Raw genomic sequence first — 17,701 nt, 5'->3', positions numbered from 1 at the left:
GCTAAAAATAAATATGTTTAATAAAATCGTAATGGAATAGAATTAATTAAGTACGGAATAACATAAACATAAGTATGCCTGTTTTAATATAATATAGTATTATTAATGTCCTGAAAATTTGGATAATATATTTATTATAATATAAAAATTATAGATTTTATTTTTAATAAAAATGCCACTTAAATAGCCTCCGGCAATATTAGATTAACTTAAGGAATCTCCAACATAAAATTACGAAAATATCCCATTTTAATTGAATGATAATTCTTCAGCTAAATACCTTTATTATTATACACCGACATTCACAATTCCTGTGACTGTTGATTATATTAATTTCCTTAAACGAACGGCAAAAATAACATACTAAACTCTTACTTATAAATTTACAGAATTTGTTTCTCTTTAGTCATTACGAACATAGGTTCTACCTTCGAGCACGCTAAATTAGTATCTTATTTCTATTCCTGACTCAGCATTTCGTCTGTCTAACATTATCAAAAAATATAGGTTTGATTAAAAGTTGTTAACCTCATTAATAGCCGAAATGCGTCGTATTTTTACGGAAAAATGTTTAGCACTTAATAGCCAAAATGTGACATCTGAAGAGGGTAGAAATTTAGTTAAATTAGGGTTTTTCATACAGGAACCACACATTCAACATCAAAAAATTGATATACTAAAATGTGACTTTAATGAAATATTTCTAAAGATAAAATACGATATTTATGATTTTCTGGATATTATTTCAATAACTGATAATTCTGAAGTTATTAGCGAAGACCTTTCATTGTTTCTATCTGTCAACGGTTTCGCAGACGATTTCTGCAGTTAAGATTATTTAGCATTTAAAATCCGTAAAAATATGGAAAGTTTAGTATAAACGTATTAACTAGATTTTAATGCAATGTTACAATTATATCGTGTAATGATTAATATCACTAGAAATGAATTTTCACTCTTCTTTTAGGAATGCATGATTAGCTTTTTCAATTCTCCATAAAAATTTATGTAGCTAAAAATTACGATAAACAGCCTTGATCATGATATAGATAAAATTTATTCAGATATAGTTTAATAGCTTATTTAACGATTTTAGTTGCCTTTTTATATCCCCCATGTATTTCATCTACTGCAAAATGATATTATTCAGGACAAACTAAAAGCAGGAATTTTGTGTTAAAATCAAGACTTGATGGATATTTTAGACAAAAAATTCAATAATATTTAAAAAATACTTTTAACTGCTGAATATTATGGTATTTACTCGCTTATCGAGAATGATAAAATAAATGATTTTCAGGATGAAAATGACTTTTTGTCATTCGGCATAACCTATGACTTTTAGGATGATCGATTTTTTAAGCTTAAGGACAAAATTGATGATAAGTTTAATTTAGTTATTGGATAGTTATTGGTAATTGAAAATTAGATTGCAAATATTGTGAAATTTGATGACTTTGACCACATTTTGATTCTTATTGGCAAAGTTGAGAGAATTGTTGCATGTTACTGCGTTGAATTCGATTTTGGAGTCATTATTGAGAAGTAAAAGGCTGATTTGAAGGCGAAGTAATAGTAACTTTATCAATAAAACAATAATGTTATCATGGAAAAAATGGAGTAAATTTACATTGGAATTCAAAAATCGACTCAATTACTAGCACAGGATCCTTAGACACCAGATATTCTTGTTGCAGTTATAGCAGAACTGACAGTAGTAGATGATTTCATCGTAGAAGAACTAATAAAAACTAACTAGCTTTTTAATTTGGTGATGGAAAATACTGATTCTTATATATATTAGGAGGAATTTGATTTTGCTGCAATTTACCAAGCACTTATAGACCTAAAGCGTAAAAAAGTCTAGCTTCAGAATTAATTCTCAGTTAAGTAGCGAATTTTTAGCAAATTTACATTAAATTTGGCAGATTTAGTACATTTTTACATCAGCTAAGTTGATTTGATCATCAAAGATGTTTTGATGCTAACAAATGATGTTTTGGAAGACAGAAATGAAACATTTTTTAAGCGAAAATATCGCTGGATATGTACAAATATTACTTATGATTAAGTGGAAGACTTTTTCGAACAAAAAGGAGTTGACACAGATCTATTTATATAGGGTGTTATCAATGGTTGCGGTGTAGACTTATTCAAAATAAAAGACTAATGTTATATTAGAGATTAACCAATTGATCTAGATAAAGTGTTTCAAGAGATAATATGGTTATTAGATTTGACTAGCAAAATATCAGATTTATTAGAGCGTTGGAGCCAGGTTTTAGGGGTAGAATGTTTTTTAGTGTTGCATCCAAAGAAAATTAGAAATGAAATTGAGCCTATTATTAGAATTCTATTAGGATTTAAAGTATTCAACAAGGATTTTGAGAATTGTTTATCAGAAAATTTATCAAATGTCGATACCTACCGACTATTAGAAGCAGGAGAAGAAATTTGTAAGTCAATAAAAATAATAAAAGAGTAAGAAAAATATGAATCATGGAGATAATATTCCAATTTATATGAATAAAAAATTATAAACATGATGCCTAAGATTTTATATTTAGATATTTTAAAGAAGTAATTTCTATCACAGTAAACATTTAATTCAATGTCCTAAACTATCGGTTTTCAAATAGGGGCTGACAGGTTGATAAATTGTGCTAAATATATTTCTAACGATAGCAATTAGCAGAAGTATAGACTTGACTATCTACTTTAGCTTTATTAAGGAGATTTATCTAATTATAATTATTCATTAGAATTAAATGATATTTCCCTTTATATTAGTTAAGCTGAAATTGTAGTTATAAATTAAAATTTAGTTTTTCTTTCGCCTTCAATTTCTTAAAATGATAAATTTAAATCAATTAAATTTATAATGCCTAAAACTATTATAGAAAATTATTGTAATGAAAAATTGTATCGTGTTTAGTAAATTATTGGATGTAACCCAAATAGCTAGGTCACTAAATAGTCTAGACAAATAGAGCACACACTTTAATAATTATTAAGTTTGAGTATGGTATTAATTAGAAGTCATAATATTATTATGCTTTGTAAATCTAAGTCATAGAGTATGTTATTTTAGGTTACAATCAAAAAACTTTAAGATGATTTTTTGGATGTAATTAAAATACAGTCATAATTCCTTTAAGCTAAAACTATGTTTTCCGTAATTTAACAACATTAGCAACTTATATTTAAGCTAAATACAACTTTAGAAAATATTGACGAGATTTTTTATCCAGCTTTAGAAGAAATAGACTACGATTCTGTATTAAATGGAGATCATTTAGAATATTTTACACCATAAATCATCGATGATAATTAGTGTATCACAGGATTATAATAAGGTCAGGAATAGCTAATGCTCAATGAACCTGTAATCAAGATAACAGATGATATTATGTCATTAAATTTAATTTCCTAGAAAAAAAGAGCGTAATAGTTACTTTCTGATGGAAAATATGAGGAGTATATTAGTAAAATTCCGTATTAGACTATTGTGCATACTGTAATATTTTTACATAAAGACTAAATTAAAAAATTATTAGCTCTGCTTCCAAATTCTAATAGAGATAACTTAACAAAATAAGCATTAACATCAAGATTTAATGAAAACATATCCTCACATTTACCATTCGAAAAATCATATGGATCAACGTCGAAATTTTTATAAAAAATATTTTTTGAATAAATTCACTGGTTAGGTGATGCAAAACCAGAAGAAACTTACGAAATCCCTGCTTTTAAGTTAGAGATAACTGAAAAATTTATTTGCGCTATGAAAACAAAAACTATGATACTCATATAGACAGATCGAATATTTAAGTATGATGTGAAAGAATTTGCATTAATAACTAGGTGTATTAGTAGGTTTTTAGGGTAAAAATTTATTACTCTTACATTTTCTGAGTTTGATAGTGTTGTCTTCATAAATACAACTTTAACATTATTTTTAAATTAAAATTATATAATTTATATAGCTGGATGTGAATTTTTAAGAAAAGAGTAAGCAGTGGAGATGCAATTTGTGTCTTAGCTGTTAAAGAATGGTTCTAAGCCTTTCGCAACTTCTCAAGGTTCTATTGTAATTTTCTTGCCAACATAAGCTATTAATGTTTCTAATGACCTTTAAAATACAGATTAAACCAATAAAATTTGTACTATTTTTACTGAATCAATTAAAATCAATGTGCCATAACCTATTAAAGATATGGTAACATAAGCAGCTAAAACTTATGGAGAAGCTTTTAACTTTATAATTTGCTGCCTAACTGGTATGAACTGTCCATGCTTATAAATATAGGATATTTCTTTCATTCTAGCTAGAATTTAGGATAAAAACGAAACTTCTGTTGCAAAATCTACCATTTGCTTTTTATAAATGCAATGTGAAAGTGATGATTTGAAAGCTAGTTATTCTATTTTAGTAAGTAGTGCATTTGGTGTTCAAATAGAGGATACTTAATATTCTTTTAAAGATTTTAAAGAGGTAAAGTAGCACTCTGATCTTAGTGAAACTGGCTGCTTTAGTTATGAATTACTATAATTTTATACACGTTTAGGTAGTGTGGCAGTTATTAGCAAAGCATAATAGATGGCAAGTTTATTTATTCAAAAACTTTATACTTAGAATAAATGGTAACCTTTTTGGATATTTTCATAGGCTGATATTGATATGTGTTATAAAGATATATTATCAGCTACAACAGAGTGTGTTCTGATTTTTGTATTTCAAGATATTTAAGGGGATATGGCTAAAAGTTTATTCAAAAATTTAGTTAATTTTCATTGTTATAAGTAAGCAATTTAACTCTCAGATGGACGTTTTATTAATATTGAAAAAAAACCAAAAATTATTTGTTTAATCAATTCAATGGTGAATATTGATATTCAGGATACTCCTTTGAGTCTCATATAAAGAAGAATTATTTTTGATTAAAATATGTATAATGTAGATTATTTGCTAGATCAGTTCATTTACAGGCCTCTTAAATTGCAAAGTTAATTTTTTAAATTACAACAATACACATAATTTAATTATACAAATAGCGATGACTATATAAAATACTTGGCATAGATAAGTTAAGTTGACACAAATGAATAAGCTTAGGAAAAAATTAATCACTAATAGCTTATTGACATTGGGATGAACTTAGTACGCAAGCTTACTATATATCTAAGCAAAATTGCGTATTAAAATTCTTCTCTCAACCTAGATTTAAGAACATGGAAAGTTTTTAGAAGTCTATTGTCCCTATTTTACTTCGTAGTTGGTATAGCATAGCTTACTGACTTCCAATATAAAGAAATCATTTCAAATATAGTTCCAGACAAATCTGTTATAGAATTTCCATTATCAAGCTATTAAATTCCCAGTTTCACAATGAACGATGATAGGTTTCAGTTCTATGAATTTAATTTTAATTCAGATTTTTTATATTCGAGATTATCATTAGAGAAAATAACAAATTCACTTACATTAGCTGTCTTTGCTGGAGTTATTAATGCATTTTTCCCTGTTATGGTATGGGCAAATAATTCGAATTATGAGCAGTGTAAAAATGTATATGATGCGTGCATTGCAGGAATTACGGAAAATCAGGCCATCCAAAAAGAACTATAAATTCAGCCTTTTACTGTCGAATTTTTAAAGAGTTTTCCATTTCCAGAAAATCATATGTCTTATATTTGTCTGGTATAAGGCGAGTAGTTGTAGAAAAAATTAGAAGATAAAATTGATGAGTAACCACTTGATGACTTTTCTGAATAAGAAAAATTATCATCTCGATTATCCCCGCCTGATTCTCTCATTTGGACTATTTTTAAATTTGGTGAAAATTTACTTATGAACCCTTTTATAGCTAAATTAACTAATCCTGACGTTAATTATGAGCTTCCTATTTCTTTATCTCCTAAAATGTCAATGGGGATACCATTCCTATGTGCTGCTGTTCTCGCCGGTGTTCCTTTTGCAATAGTAGGTAAAGATAAATCTGGAAAGTCATCACTTATCAAAGCAGTATTATCGCTTGTTCCTGGATTTATAGAATCAAATTATTTTGCACTCGCTGCAATTTCAGATTTCAGTCTGTTTATTAATACTACATTGTAAAGAAACGTTACTAGGGCGGATAATAATATTTATTCACCTTTAAAACGTTGCTAGACATATATTATTACTATGTGTGATACGAATTAGGTAATGGATAAACCACTCAAATTAGACTAATATGGTTATTTTCTCGGATAGAAATTAATTTTGGCACATCCTAGTGGGTATGGCTAGCTCAAATTTGATAACTTATATCACAGTAAATATAGTGGTAAGACAAGTTTACCTGCACTTAGTATAATTATAGAAGCATCAAATGTTCCTCCAAGTTTATCGTAGAGTCAAATGCTTTGTTTTTGTGTAGAAGATATATAAGAGGATTAAATGATTACATTAATTTAAGTAGCAGATCCTACGCTCGAGCTTTATTTCATTTAAGAGTTTATTAAGGGTTTATGCAAGCTTTTACCTCTCCTACCTTGTACATTTTATGAAATTATCACAGAAATGCGTAAATGTGCAATTTATACTACTAAAGAAGATACATAAATGATGACTTTTGGATTGTCTCTATTTCTTAATGCCCTTAGATCACTTCCATCGATATAATCCTATCATCTTTTGCGTGTTATGGACGAGATAAAAACAGCGCTCAGTATCAAACTTTTAGACAAAAATTCTTTTTGGGGTGGCTTAGATACAGAATATATGATACACTTGGCACAATCTGAACCTGAAAAATTCTAAAAAATGCGAATTTCGCAGTATACTGAATGGGAAATTGAGGTCCTTGAAACTGCACGAGAATACGCAGACAAATTTATTTAAACCCAAACAGAGGATGATTCAGAAGATAGTGAGCTCGAAATTGAAGTATAGAAATCAGATACCAAAAAGTAAGAAAAGCCCAAGCTTGAAATCCTGGAAGCTTAAGGAAAGTTCCGAAAATAGATGGTATTAAATTCAAAACTAAATGCAGTAGACCCTGCTATTTTCAAACTTTATGTTGCTATGTTTAACTAATTCTGCAAACAAATGGATCCAACTTTGTGTAACAGAATGTTAGTTATGCACCTGAATTTGTAATAACAATTAGAGCGGAACGCTCGCACATTGTATCACTATTTTTAGGCACTGAAATCTGGGAATCCTGATAAAATTTTTGCGTTAGAAGACTAATTTCGAATACCTTCTTATATTTTTTACTCTTTTTAGATGCCTTCTGGTTACTATCATGACTAAATTTAACTTTTAGCGACACTGGGGAATTATATGATTTCTAATCAAAAGCTTTTTGCTTAAATTAACTCAAAACGCTTAGAAGATGAAGAGTCATTAGGTGAATCTTCTACTGATGTAAGTTCTGCGACTTCTTCAAATTCAAGTTCAATATCATCTTCTTCGTCTCAGATGTCATCTGCTGCCAGCACATTATCAACTGTAGATTATGAGTATCAACATAATATACATGGAAGGCGTCATCGCCGTATGTTAATAGATGTTATGACACTTTTGCAGTCTGTCACAAAAGATTTATCTGAAAAGCAGCATTAAGGGAAGAAGAAATTTGATAACTAGCTCACAAAATCACTATTCCATTGTGTACAAGAAAAAGGTGAGATAAAAGCAGTTGGGTATGTGATACGTGCGGCATTTTGTTAGGCGCTAGGAATTTCTCCTATTTTAGGCCTGATCGACCTTAAGTAGCCTGAAAATATTAAAATCACACCCGGACTCTAGGTCCCATCTGACCTACCATCCATCGAAAATGTCATCGAACAGTCGATTCCACACTTAGACTCTCAGTAAAATGCATAGCCTTCATATAAAAAGACCAACGCAAATCCGCAACTCGCAAACTTACTCTAATTTTCGCTTCTTCAAGAGCCAATCGACGTCCTTATCATAGCCCCGCTTTCATAATTGTACTCTAATGCAGATGCTTCCACACTCGTTTCGGTAATCTAAATCGCTCAAAATGCGGCATCAATTTGCGATCTCTTTACGGCGTAGGAATTGCAGATTATCTGCAAACTGGCAGCCCTAAATTTTGGGTTTTAAGGCACCTTCAGCGTACGCCAAGTCCTTTGCATTGCGTCCCGCTCGTTCGGTATTTCGCTTGTTTCAGACCTCCAAATTGTTGCGAATTTGCGCATTCCAATCAACCCAGTAGGCCGACATGCGGTGGTCGAGCAGCGTCTGAACGCATTTTTGGCGGGTGAAAATGACCGCTTGCAGCTCTACAGCCTCTTCAAAATGACCAAAGTGCCTGTCGTTAACATCAAAAAATTGAAGGTTCCAGGCGTCGTTATATCAGGTGAAAGTCAGATCAAAAGCTACACTGAAATCTATTGCAAAGGCTTATTGGCAGTTTTCCAATTTTGCAACGACCACTGCGGGTCCAATTTTATGGCGATTTCGCTGAATCGATTTGGCAAAATTGCTGTCAAAATCGTCAATAAGCGAATTCGGCACGCAGTCAGATTCTTGGATTCTGTGACTATAGTCGTTGATACGATCCAGCAAATCGAGCAGAATAAGCGATATTCACCATCGGAATAAGGGGTGGCTTTGCAGTTTTTGCAGAAGCTCAAAGATGTGAATACCAAGCTCTAGGCAGACGTGCAGCGCTCTGTGACCTTCATCAAGAACGCTGCCATAGACGGCGTGATGATTGCGGCGCGACTGATTTATTTCCCGTTTGTCAGGTCTGACCTGAAAAACGAGACGTTGTTCGAAATAGCGTTATAGGAAACCCTGAAAATGGAAAAAATCACATGTTGCTCGCTTCCAGAAAATAGCGTTTCTGTGATGAACAATTTGATGCGCGGCCTCGAAATTACTGAAATTGAGTCTAAATTCGAGTTCATCAGCGATGTCAACAATAATATTAGTGGACTTAATAGTCGGCTTTTGGGGCTTTTGGCAGAAGATTTGGCACCAAATTTCGAATTTTCGGACTTTGTTGAAAGTGGGCTTCTGCAGGAGAATTTTTTGAACGAAATTATAGGTCTAATCGCATCCCAAGCGCTCAAGATCTAGTTCTCGTTTATTCATTTCGATATTGTAAGGTAATGTGTGGAAATGAGTGAAAAATACTGGAAAAGGGATGGAAATATTAGTGTTGTGAACTGCTTATTTGGAGTGGAAAAGTTCAGCCTTGCATTGCGCTCGTCACTCGAGGCACAACTTCCTGTTCTTTTTATCAATTTTTCAGCACGAGAGGCTCCTGCTGAGAACAATGTTTTGCTCAAGAAAATTTCACTTTTGATGCAGAGTCGTATCACAAAACGGGGACAAAACCTAAACCTAGGGACGCTCAAAATGGTGATTCCACGGGCACTTCATAGGTATTGTTTTTACTACTCATTGGACTCATAGATCGATTTCGAGCATCTGGTATCTTCAGGTTTGGCAAACTAGTAGCTCAATGACGCATCAATAGTTGTTAGACCTCAATTCAATGTATTTCACACTTTTTAGAACATTTTGAAGACTTTTAATAAGCCCGGGCGGCGAATAGCACATCGTGAAATCGTGAATAAGCTCTCAAAGGACTTGTAGGGATTTTCGCTTTAACCATAGGAGCGAGAATCGTGTCTTTTTTCATAACTCAGGATGATATTTTTGGAATATAAATAAGATATGGTAGACCTTTCGAAAATCTTAGTTGAAACTGATCTTTTGGCAAAATTTTCTCTCAATTAACAGTAGTAAATTAATTTAATTATAACAAGAATTGAGAACAATATGGAATCGAGAATATAAGTTTTCAAGCAATCGGAAATTAACAAACAGACAACAAAGTTTACAAACTACATTGCACAAGGTCTTACTGCAGTCCTAATCTTTACTGCGTAGCTTTAAAAGGTTCATCCTCCACTTAGCGTAGTTTTTCAGGACAATTTCACTACTGATTTCAAACATTTCATTGACAAAAAGATGCAGATTTCACATACCAAAAATATGAAATTAGAACTCATCTTAAATAGCTTGTCTTTTTATTTAGAAAAAATTGTAGTTATGTTGCCTGAAAAATATTAACTTCCATACACTTTAATTTGTTATTTGTATTATTCTATTCCTTTTGGCTTTGCCAACATTCACGACGAATTCATTTTGAAGCATGTTTTCCACACTACAAAACTCGTTCAGCAAGAAACTGACACTGATGCACTATCTAAGCTCAACTTGCATGAAAATCAGATAAAACCTCCAGTTTTTGAAGCCGTTTCTTCACTAAATCAATCATGGAAAGACTTCTGCTGTTCGCTAGAATTTTAGCGTTTCTAAGAATGGTTTCAATTTTTCGATGAGAATCATTCAATTTTTGCAAAATTGATGCTCTCAAAGTCAAGCTTTGATACTATTTTAGGGTGTTACATATATAAAATGCATAATAGAGCTGTAGAGCTTTTCCCAATAGACCTTATCAATTCACTGTAAAAGCTTCCTATTTCACTTCCTTACAATCTACAGTAACCTTCTAATGAAGCGATTTTTTCTGCCATGTTGCTGTCAATAACATGCTAAAAGCAGTCAATTTAACACACTTTTCAGAGATACCATGAGATAATTCCTATTTCGCCTTTCAAGGCCCTATAACATAGCTAATAATAGAGATATATAAAGTATGAGGAATTCTTAAATAAGTTTCAAATCCCACCAACTTTTCTTTCTGATCTTCCATCAGTTCTATCCTAAACTGCCAGAAATTCATTAAAAACGAGTAAAACAGTGCTTATTTTCTTTGATGAAGGGTTGGCTATTTCCACAGTAATAAACTTGATTCATAAACTTGAAATTACTGAATTTGCACCGGTAGTTAAAACTATCGCCCCAAGTGCTATTTAACTGAGTATCAGTTCGATTTTAGTAGATGCTACCGCCGACGTAAAAACTGCACTAGATTATCTTATCTAAATTAAATAATAGTCTGTAGAGATATCTCATTTATTATGGGTTTTGATACCTATATAATATTAGAAAAATACAGGTAATTCCACCTTAAGCGGACTCTAAATATCTTAATTTACAGCAATTTACAACCCAGAAATAGTTTATGTTGAACGACCAAAAGATATTGTTGCATGTTTCGCTCATGCTATGATGGTATCCAGCGGGTTATTACTTACCTAATAGCTTGCACTAACTGCACTAACTAGCGATGTCTTACGTATTTTAACTTTCATATGTGTGGATTTTAGTATCAAGATGAGCAGAGGATTAGAAGAAGTGCAGGATTAAGAATTATGCTTTTAGGTTGAAACTCTTATGTTAATGATAAAATTCAAGAAAAATGAATTTTTGAGTTGCTAACAGGAACTTGTGAGATCAATGTCGAATTTCGTAGAGGGAGTAGAAATTAAAAATAATAAGGAAATTGAAACTTTAATGGACATGCCTGATAAGCTCACTTTACATGATATAATAGCCAAATTTTAACAATTTTCTAAGCTTCAAAATGAGCGTCCAGAAAGCTTGTAAAATCAACCATTTAATGTTTTCAGTCCTAATAATTTTATTCAAATTTTCCGTGACTTTACAACGTATTTAATGCCTGAAGATGCTAGGTTTATCTTCTCTGAAAGCTTATAATAAGCTAGTAATGTGGTAACTAATTATCTTAAATTTTATGATCTCGTGCCACTTCCTTTATAAAAATTCATAGAAAATTCACTATAAAAAATAGATTTTAATGCGCATTAATTTACGAAAATAAATGAATAAATTGTATTCATGCATAACGAAGCAATTGGTATGCGTGGAATATGCTTTTATAATGTAATTGGTGACATGTTGTTTTTCCTGTAAATTTTCAATGCATAGATGATTTTTAAGTGCAGTGCACTCAATTTAAAAGTTTGTGGTACTGTAATAAAACCAACGAAGAGTCCAGTTTATTGTGATGGAAAACTTGGATTCGTAGACGGCCCACCACCATTTCTAATAGGATATTTTGACTATCGGTTGCGTGGTGCAAAAATTAATGACAAATTGATATTAGAAGATTATAATTCTGATGATTTCTGTTAAGAACACTTTATTTATTTCTTTGTTGCGTAAATTTAATAAACCGAAATTCAAAGTGACCTAATCGGGATTGACTTTTGCTGCAAGGGCGCGCTGAACGATGTTAAGGTATATGTGCATGGCGGAGGTGCCGATGCAGACTTCTGGAGTCGTAAAGGTGCAAAGTGGGACGTTGGGTATTGGTGAGCAGTCTAGGGTAGGCGGCCTCTACCTCGATGCGAGTATGATAATACGGTTTTATTTAAAAATAGAATAATAATTTAGTTTATTTATTCTTATAAAGAGATGCTATTATGATAAAGTGTAGTAGTGCTCTTTAGAGCGATCATATTTTACATTTAAATTTAGTTTTAGTAGTAATCTAACTACAAATAAGCTATAACATAAATTAAATAATTTCATATATTAAATATGTTATCTTAATTTCTTAGATAGAATAAAAATATAAATGATACTAATTATTAATATCAAGGTTTAAAACTAAAATAGTCTAAGCTTACGCATTATAACCTTAGATATAATTTAATGTACCGGATTAGTAATAAATGTACTTTTACATATTAACCTATTTAGAAGTAGTTTTATTTACGTAGAGATTAATTAAAAATTATCTGAAATTAATTTTAGTATAGATTTATAGTATATATTATAGTATAGTGTATACTTTATGTTTTATTAAAAATGCCCTGCAATGTAGTAAATTGCCAATCTTGTACTAATGAGGTGAATTCGATTTGTGAAAATTGCAATCCTCATTTTAATCTTAAAGATAATAAATGTGCTGATTGCTAAGACGGATATGAGATTGTAGAAAATGAATGTGTAAGTATCAAAGAAGAACAATAAGATCTCATTATTGGAATCAGTATGGGTGTAGTTTTCTTTTTAGTAATTATATTTATAGCGGCGTTTGTTATTGTTAAAAGTAAAAAATAATCCGCTGCGTCTAAACTCGAAAAGGAGCCTTTATTGCAAGAAAAATAATTAGAGCAACAATGAATACTCTTTAAAAATTTAACTTTCTAATAATTATATATTATTTTTCTTTTGGTTAATGAAACTTAATTAGCTATGAGAAATAACACAATAAGATTTAGTTATAATCAAGCAGAGGAACCGTAACCAAGTGTTTGATTTATATAAAAAATACTATAAAAAGTATTTCATAATACTTAAATTATATTATATAGGAATATAACTACTTTGAAAATTGCAAATTATAGGATATCAAATCAAATTTAGTTGTAAAATTATGATTATTATTAAATGATATTTGGATATATAGCTAATAACTAACATTAGAAAAATGACATGCAATGTTTCATTCTGTTAATAATGTGACCCTTTAGACCCTAGTGTATGTGAGTAATGTGAAGATCATTTTGTATTATTAAATTCTGATTGCAATCAGTGTGAGGCGGGATTCTACATTTTCAATGGCCAATGTATTACTGAAAAACTAAACACACTTTATATAATAATAGGTGTATCAATTGGTGTAATTTTTTCAGTTATAGCTATAATTAGCATATTCTGTTACTTCAAAAAACCAAAGTAAGGTATAGAAAACGAACCATTACTTTAGGAGATTGATGAATGATTTTGTCACTTACGTTCTGAGCGCGGGGTGTATTTTAAGGAGACAAAATTAACTTTTTCTTTAGAAATATAAGCTAAGACAAGATATTTCTTGACCTGAGAAGACACTCGCATATATGTAGTTAGTATGGTAGTTGAAATTTTTGATGACGGTAAGATCTTGATAAGGAAAAGACTATGTTTTTCAGTTTTATTATAGGCTGCAAAGTCCATATCATATTATCCATAAGATAAAAGGTATCCATAGTTAGAAAAATAATTATAAATAATTTCATAATAGATGTTTTATGGTTTTGGCTACTGTAATAGATAAATATATTTTTAGCTATTGCTCGCTAATAGCTGATTATAATATTTATATGTTAATTCATGAATTTAATACGAGTTATTAGTTAACTATTTCATTGGAATAAGTTATATGATACTTGTATCTAAAATTTCAATTATTATCATTAAAGTGACGCCAGTAAATTACTATTATTTTATAGAATATAATCTTATAGTAAATATTATCGTAATGTTGATAATTGTTTTATAAGGAATATATGATGATTTGATCATGATGGATAATTTATTATACTCTAAATTGCTAGATCAATATGATTTCACCGATTGGAAGACAACTTCATAATAGGATCCTAAGCTATCAACATAAAAATAAAAAATATAAGATTCTATTAGCATACTTGCTTAATCGGTAAAGTAACTAGAAAAAGATGTTCATAAAAAATAATAAGATAATGGATAGGATTATTCAAAATTGAAATGGCGATATCCTAAAGGATATGAACATGAATTAAATAAGATGTATACACATTCTCTTAATATTTAACCTGAATTAACTAGCCTCACAGATCATTTTGATTTTGTTGAATTTTCATCAATTGTAGATTAAATGACTTTAACTTCCGATTTTTTAAATGAAAAAAATTTTGTTAGAAAAAATTTCGCAGTTAATGATGAAAATATTCTTATTATTATTGATGGTGGTAATAAAAAGATTCACTAAATATTAAGAAAAGTTGAAATATTCATAGGTACTATTTCACGATATGCAAAAATATAAATAGTGGCTTTAGGGAGATAGAAATTAATTATAACAAATTGGACCTAAGTATATTAATTTGATATTAATATTATCTATGAATAAGATTATTCATAATTTGTTAACATGTAAATGAGAGAAATCATGCAATTTGGAAATGAACAATTTTAGATATTCAGAAGTAATTACTTAGATATAAATATGAAGGAGAACTCATTTTCTAAGAGACAAAAATTTGTTGGTTTTACTTTCACATCATAAATAGAAATTCAATTAGTAATCTTTGATTTTCCAATGACATTGTTTTTATTAGATGAAGAAAACTAACCGCCATTATCTAAACTTACTGCGTTTCGGAATGTGTAATATATTTTTGATAAGTAAAGCATGATTTTATTAACACCAGAAATTTATTTTTCAGAGAAAAGGAATTATTTTTTAAATTTTGGTGATGCGTTACCTGTTATATAATTTGTTAGCTAAGAGTTAATTAATTATATTTGCATATATTAAGGTATAGGGAGCTTATATCCAGATTACAATCAATATTAAATATTTAAATAAGATGATATGTTATATTATAGCATGCCATTATATATAGATTCAGATAAATTTGGTAGAATATTATTAGGTATAGTAACAGTCGGAAAATAACAAGAAAAAGAAATAATAAGTTAAAATATAATATTGGTTTACTAAGGAGATGCATTTTTATATCATCCCGATATTAAACAGTTTTTTCTTACACATGGTTTTATATAAAATATTTTGTATTAAATTTAAGAAGAATAAGGATAGATCATAGTAGCTTTAGAAAACCATCTTGTTTATATAAATTGGACCTCGCTCTATTAATCATATAAAATTTTAAGTATTTAAACTGAATAAGATCTCTTTAACATTCAATAACATTTAATAGATATAAATTTTATTAATACATTTTAATTTATTGATATTATAAATATATTTGAGTAGTAGTATTGTCTATACCATTAGGATACAGAAACTTCAATTCTTATTTCAGTTAATTTCACTAATAGTGAATAAAAATGTTCAGACTTAATATAAAACACTACTATATAATAAAATATTTAAAATATTTATTCAGTGTAAGACTTATCTGTTCCTAAATAGCAGTAGTTTTTCTTTTTTAATGAATATTTATTTATTTGTTCTAATTTTCAATTTACCTAGGATTATATAAATTAATTCAATATGGTATCACTCAATGATATTAAGGCAGGTAAAGCGTCTGATACAATTTTATCTTTTAGAATTACAGACGATAAGACAAAAATCTTTTATTTATGTTAATAATTTATATAGTAACTTTAATTAACAGCATTAATACAACTTTATTAAATTGTTTTATTTATAGAGTTAGATTTACCAGATATTTTTAGATAAGATGGTGTATACTATCTAATAAGGTATGATTTTAAAGACTATTATACTAATAATATCAGTCCTGAAATTAAATCTACTATTTTAAACTTCTAAATAATTTTAGATTATCATAATTTTATTAAAGATTCTAATATAGTAACTAATTTATCTCTATTTTAACTATAAATTCCTAGTTTCTGTAGTGGAGTATTGATTTTTAAAAATATTTTTAACTACTGGTTTGTGATAGAATAAAACTTTAAATGTATTGATCTACTGCCATTGAATACTCTAGCAAAGCCGTTTGTTAAAAACAAAACAATTAAAATATCATTCTTTTAAGACTAGCAATATTTTTATTCCTATGGAAAATCATTCTTTAACTAAACGTATTCATATTTATGTGAGAATGATGATTGTTATAACCATGGTCAATAGTAAAAACTAAATTAATTATAAGTTGAAGAACCATTTAAAAGTGTATTTAAGAAATACTATGATCATAACTAATATAATTTTCAGTAAGTAGTAAATATTTCGTTTTTTACAATCTTTTTATTACTACTAATCTTGCCTTATTTCTTTATACATTGATAATCTTGTATGCCAAAATGACTATATTTAGTGAATTGTTCAGTTAGTAGCAAACTATACTACCATATTATTTTGTCAATATGTATTCTTATTATTTTTAGGGTGCGACATATGTTACTTTAATTAGTACACTATAATTATATATAATAATGCTTTAAAACTATACAAAATAATTAAATGCCTTTACTTCTTCTTTATGGTAAACCTAACTCTGGAAAATCTGAGTTAGCAACATAAGTCTAAGACTTATCTTCTATGTCTACTAAAGTAGTATCACCAGACTCACTTAGTTTTACACCAGAAGAACAGGTTAAAAGGTAAATTGAACTATTTAGATCTATTTACTCCTTTGTATAACAATTTTTGAATGATGAAACTCTGGTTATTGTGGATTGTACTAATCATACAAAATCTTTTAGATATGAGCTATTTTGCGTTGCTAGAGAACGTAAGACACGTTTTGCTGTTCTAGTTTCAACTAACGAAAAAGGTCCAAACGAAAAATGGGCAGAAGATATATATTTGAATTTAGTGTCAAGATAAGAGCAAATCCTTGAAAAAAGTGAATGGGACAATCCTAATTTTATTGCTGCTGAAGAGTGTGTTGAATATTTAATGAAAAAAAGCGATAAAATTGTTAAACGAGCAACATAAATTAAGAGATAGATTAATGTTTCAATTGCTGTATTTTTGAATAATGTTTGTCAAAAAATTATATCAATGCAACGTGTTACAGACTTAGAAACAACTGTATAAGTCTGTGAAGGAGTTTATTTTGATTGTAAGAAGATTTATAGTGTAGATGAGTTGTAATTATGTAAAACTGAATTTATAAAATTCTGGATGGACGAGCATAGAAATAATCAGGAAAATATAGATATGGGTACAGTATTTGTAGAATGGTTAAGTAAAATTAAGTGATAGCATTATTGCAAACTTATATAATATTTTAGTATATAATTTAATTATGAAACCAATACAAT

General features: G+C 29.3%; 5 protein-coding genes across 5 annotated transcripts; all 5 read left to right on the top strand. All coding sequences in view use genetic code 6, as the record gives it.

Annotated features, from left to right (window-relative positions):
• Nucleotides 1–172: 172 nt before the first annotated feature.
• SS50377_22559 (uncharacterized protein) lies at nucleotides 173–12,280 on the top strand (the record flags this gene model as incomplete). The annotated part of the gene is made up of 1 exon (XM_067906448.1): nucleotides 173–12,280. The coding sequence occupies one exon, from the start codon at nucleotides 173–175 to the stop codon at nucleotides 12,278–12,280; it is 12,108 nt and encodes a 4,035-aa protein (XP_067765716.1).
• A 495-nt stretch (nucleotides 12,281–12,775) lies between these two features.
• SS50377_22558 (Cysteine-rich membrane protein 2) lies at nucleotides 12,776–13,093 on the top strand (the record flags this gene model as incomplete). Its single annotated transcript, XM_067906447.1, has 1 exon — nucleotides 12,776–13,093. The coding sequence occupies one exon, from the start codon at nucleotides 12,776–12,778 to the stop codon at nucleotides 13,091–13,093; it is 318 nt and encodes a 105-aa protein (XP_067765715.1).
• Nucleotides 13,094–13,400: 307 nt separating this feature from the next.
• On the top strand, nucleotides 13,401–13,694 carry SS50377_22557 (Cysteine-rich membrane protein 2; the record flags this gene model as incomplete). The annotated part of the gene is made up of 1 exon (XM_067906446.1): nucleotides 13,401–13,694. One exon carries the CDS (start codon nucleotides 13,401–13,403, stop codon nucleotides 13,692–13,694), a length of 294 nt encoding a protein of 97 aa, XP_067765714.1.
• Nucleotides 13,695–14,111: 417 nt separating this feature from the next.
• Nucleotides 14,112–16,718, top strand: SS50377_22556 (Transmembrane domain-containing protein; the record flags this gene model as incomplete). Its single annotated transcript, XM_067906445.1, has 1 exon — nucleotides 14,112–16,718. One exon carries the CDS (start codon nucleotides 14,112–14,114, stop codon nucleotides 16,716–16,718), a length of 2,607 nt encoding a protein of 868 aa, XP_067765713.1.
• A 177-nt stretch (nucleotides 16,719–16,895) lies between these two features.
• Nucleotides 16,896–17,639, top strand: SS50377_22555 (Chromatin associated protein KTI12; the record flags this gene model as incomplete). The annotated part of the gene is made up of 1 exon (XM_067906444.1): nucleotides 16,896–17,639. The coding sequence occupies one exon, from the start codon at nucleotides 16,896–16,898 to the stop codon at nucleotides 17,637–17,639; it is 744 nt and encodes a 247-aa protein (XP_067765712.1).
• Nucleotides 17,640–17,701: the final 62 nt, after the last annotated feature.

The sequence above is a fragment of the Spironucleus salmonicida genome, chromosome 3 (genome assembly GCF_000497125.1).
Source record: "Spironucleus salmonicida strain ATCC 50377 chromosome 3, whole genome shotgun sequence".
NCBI lineage: Eukaryota > Fornicata > Diplomonadida > Hexamitidae > Spironucleus > Spironucleus salmonicida.
The sequence above is the reverse complement of the archived record's forward strand: the minus strand, read 5'-3'. Positions and strand labels throughout refer to the sequence as shown.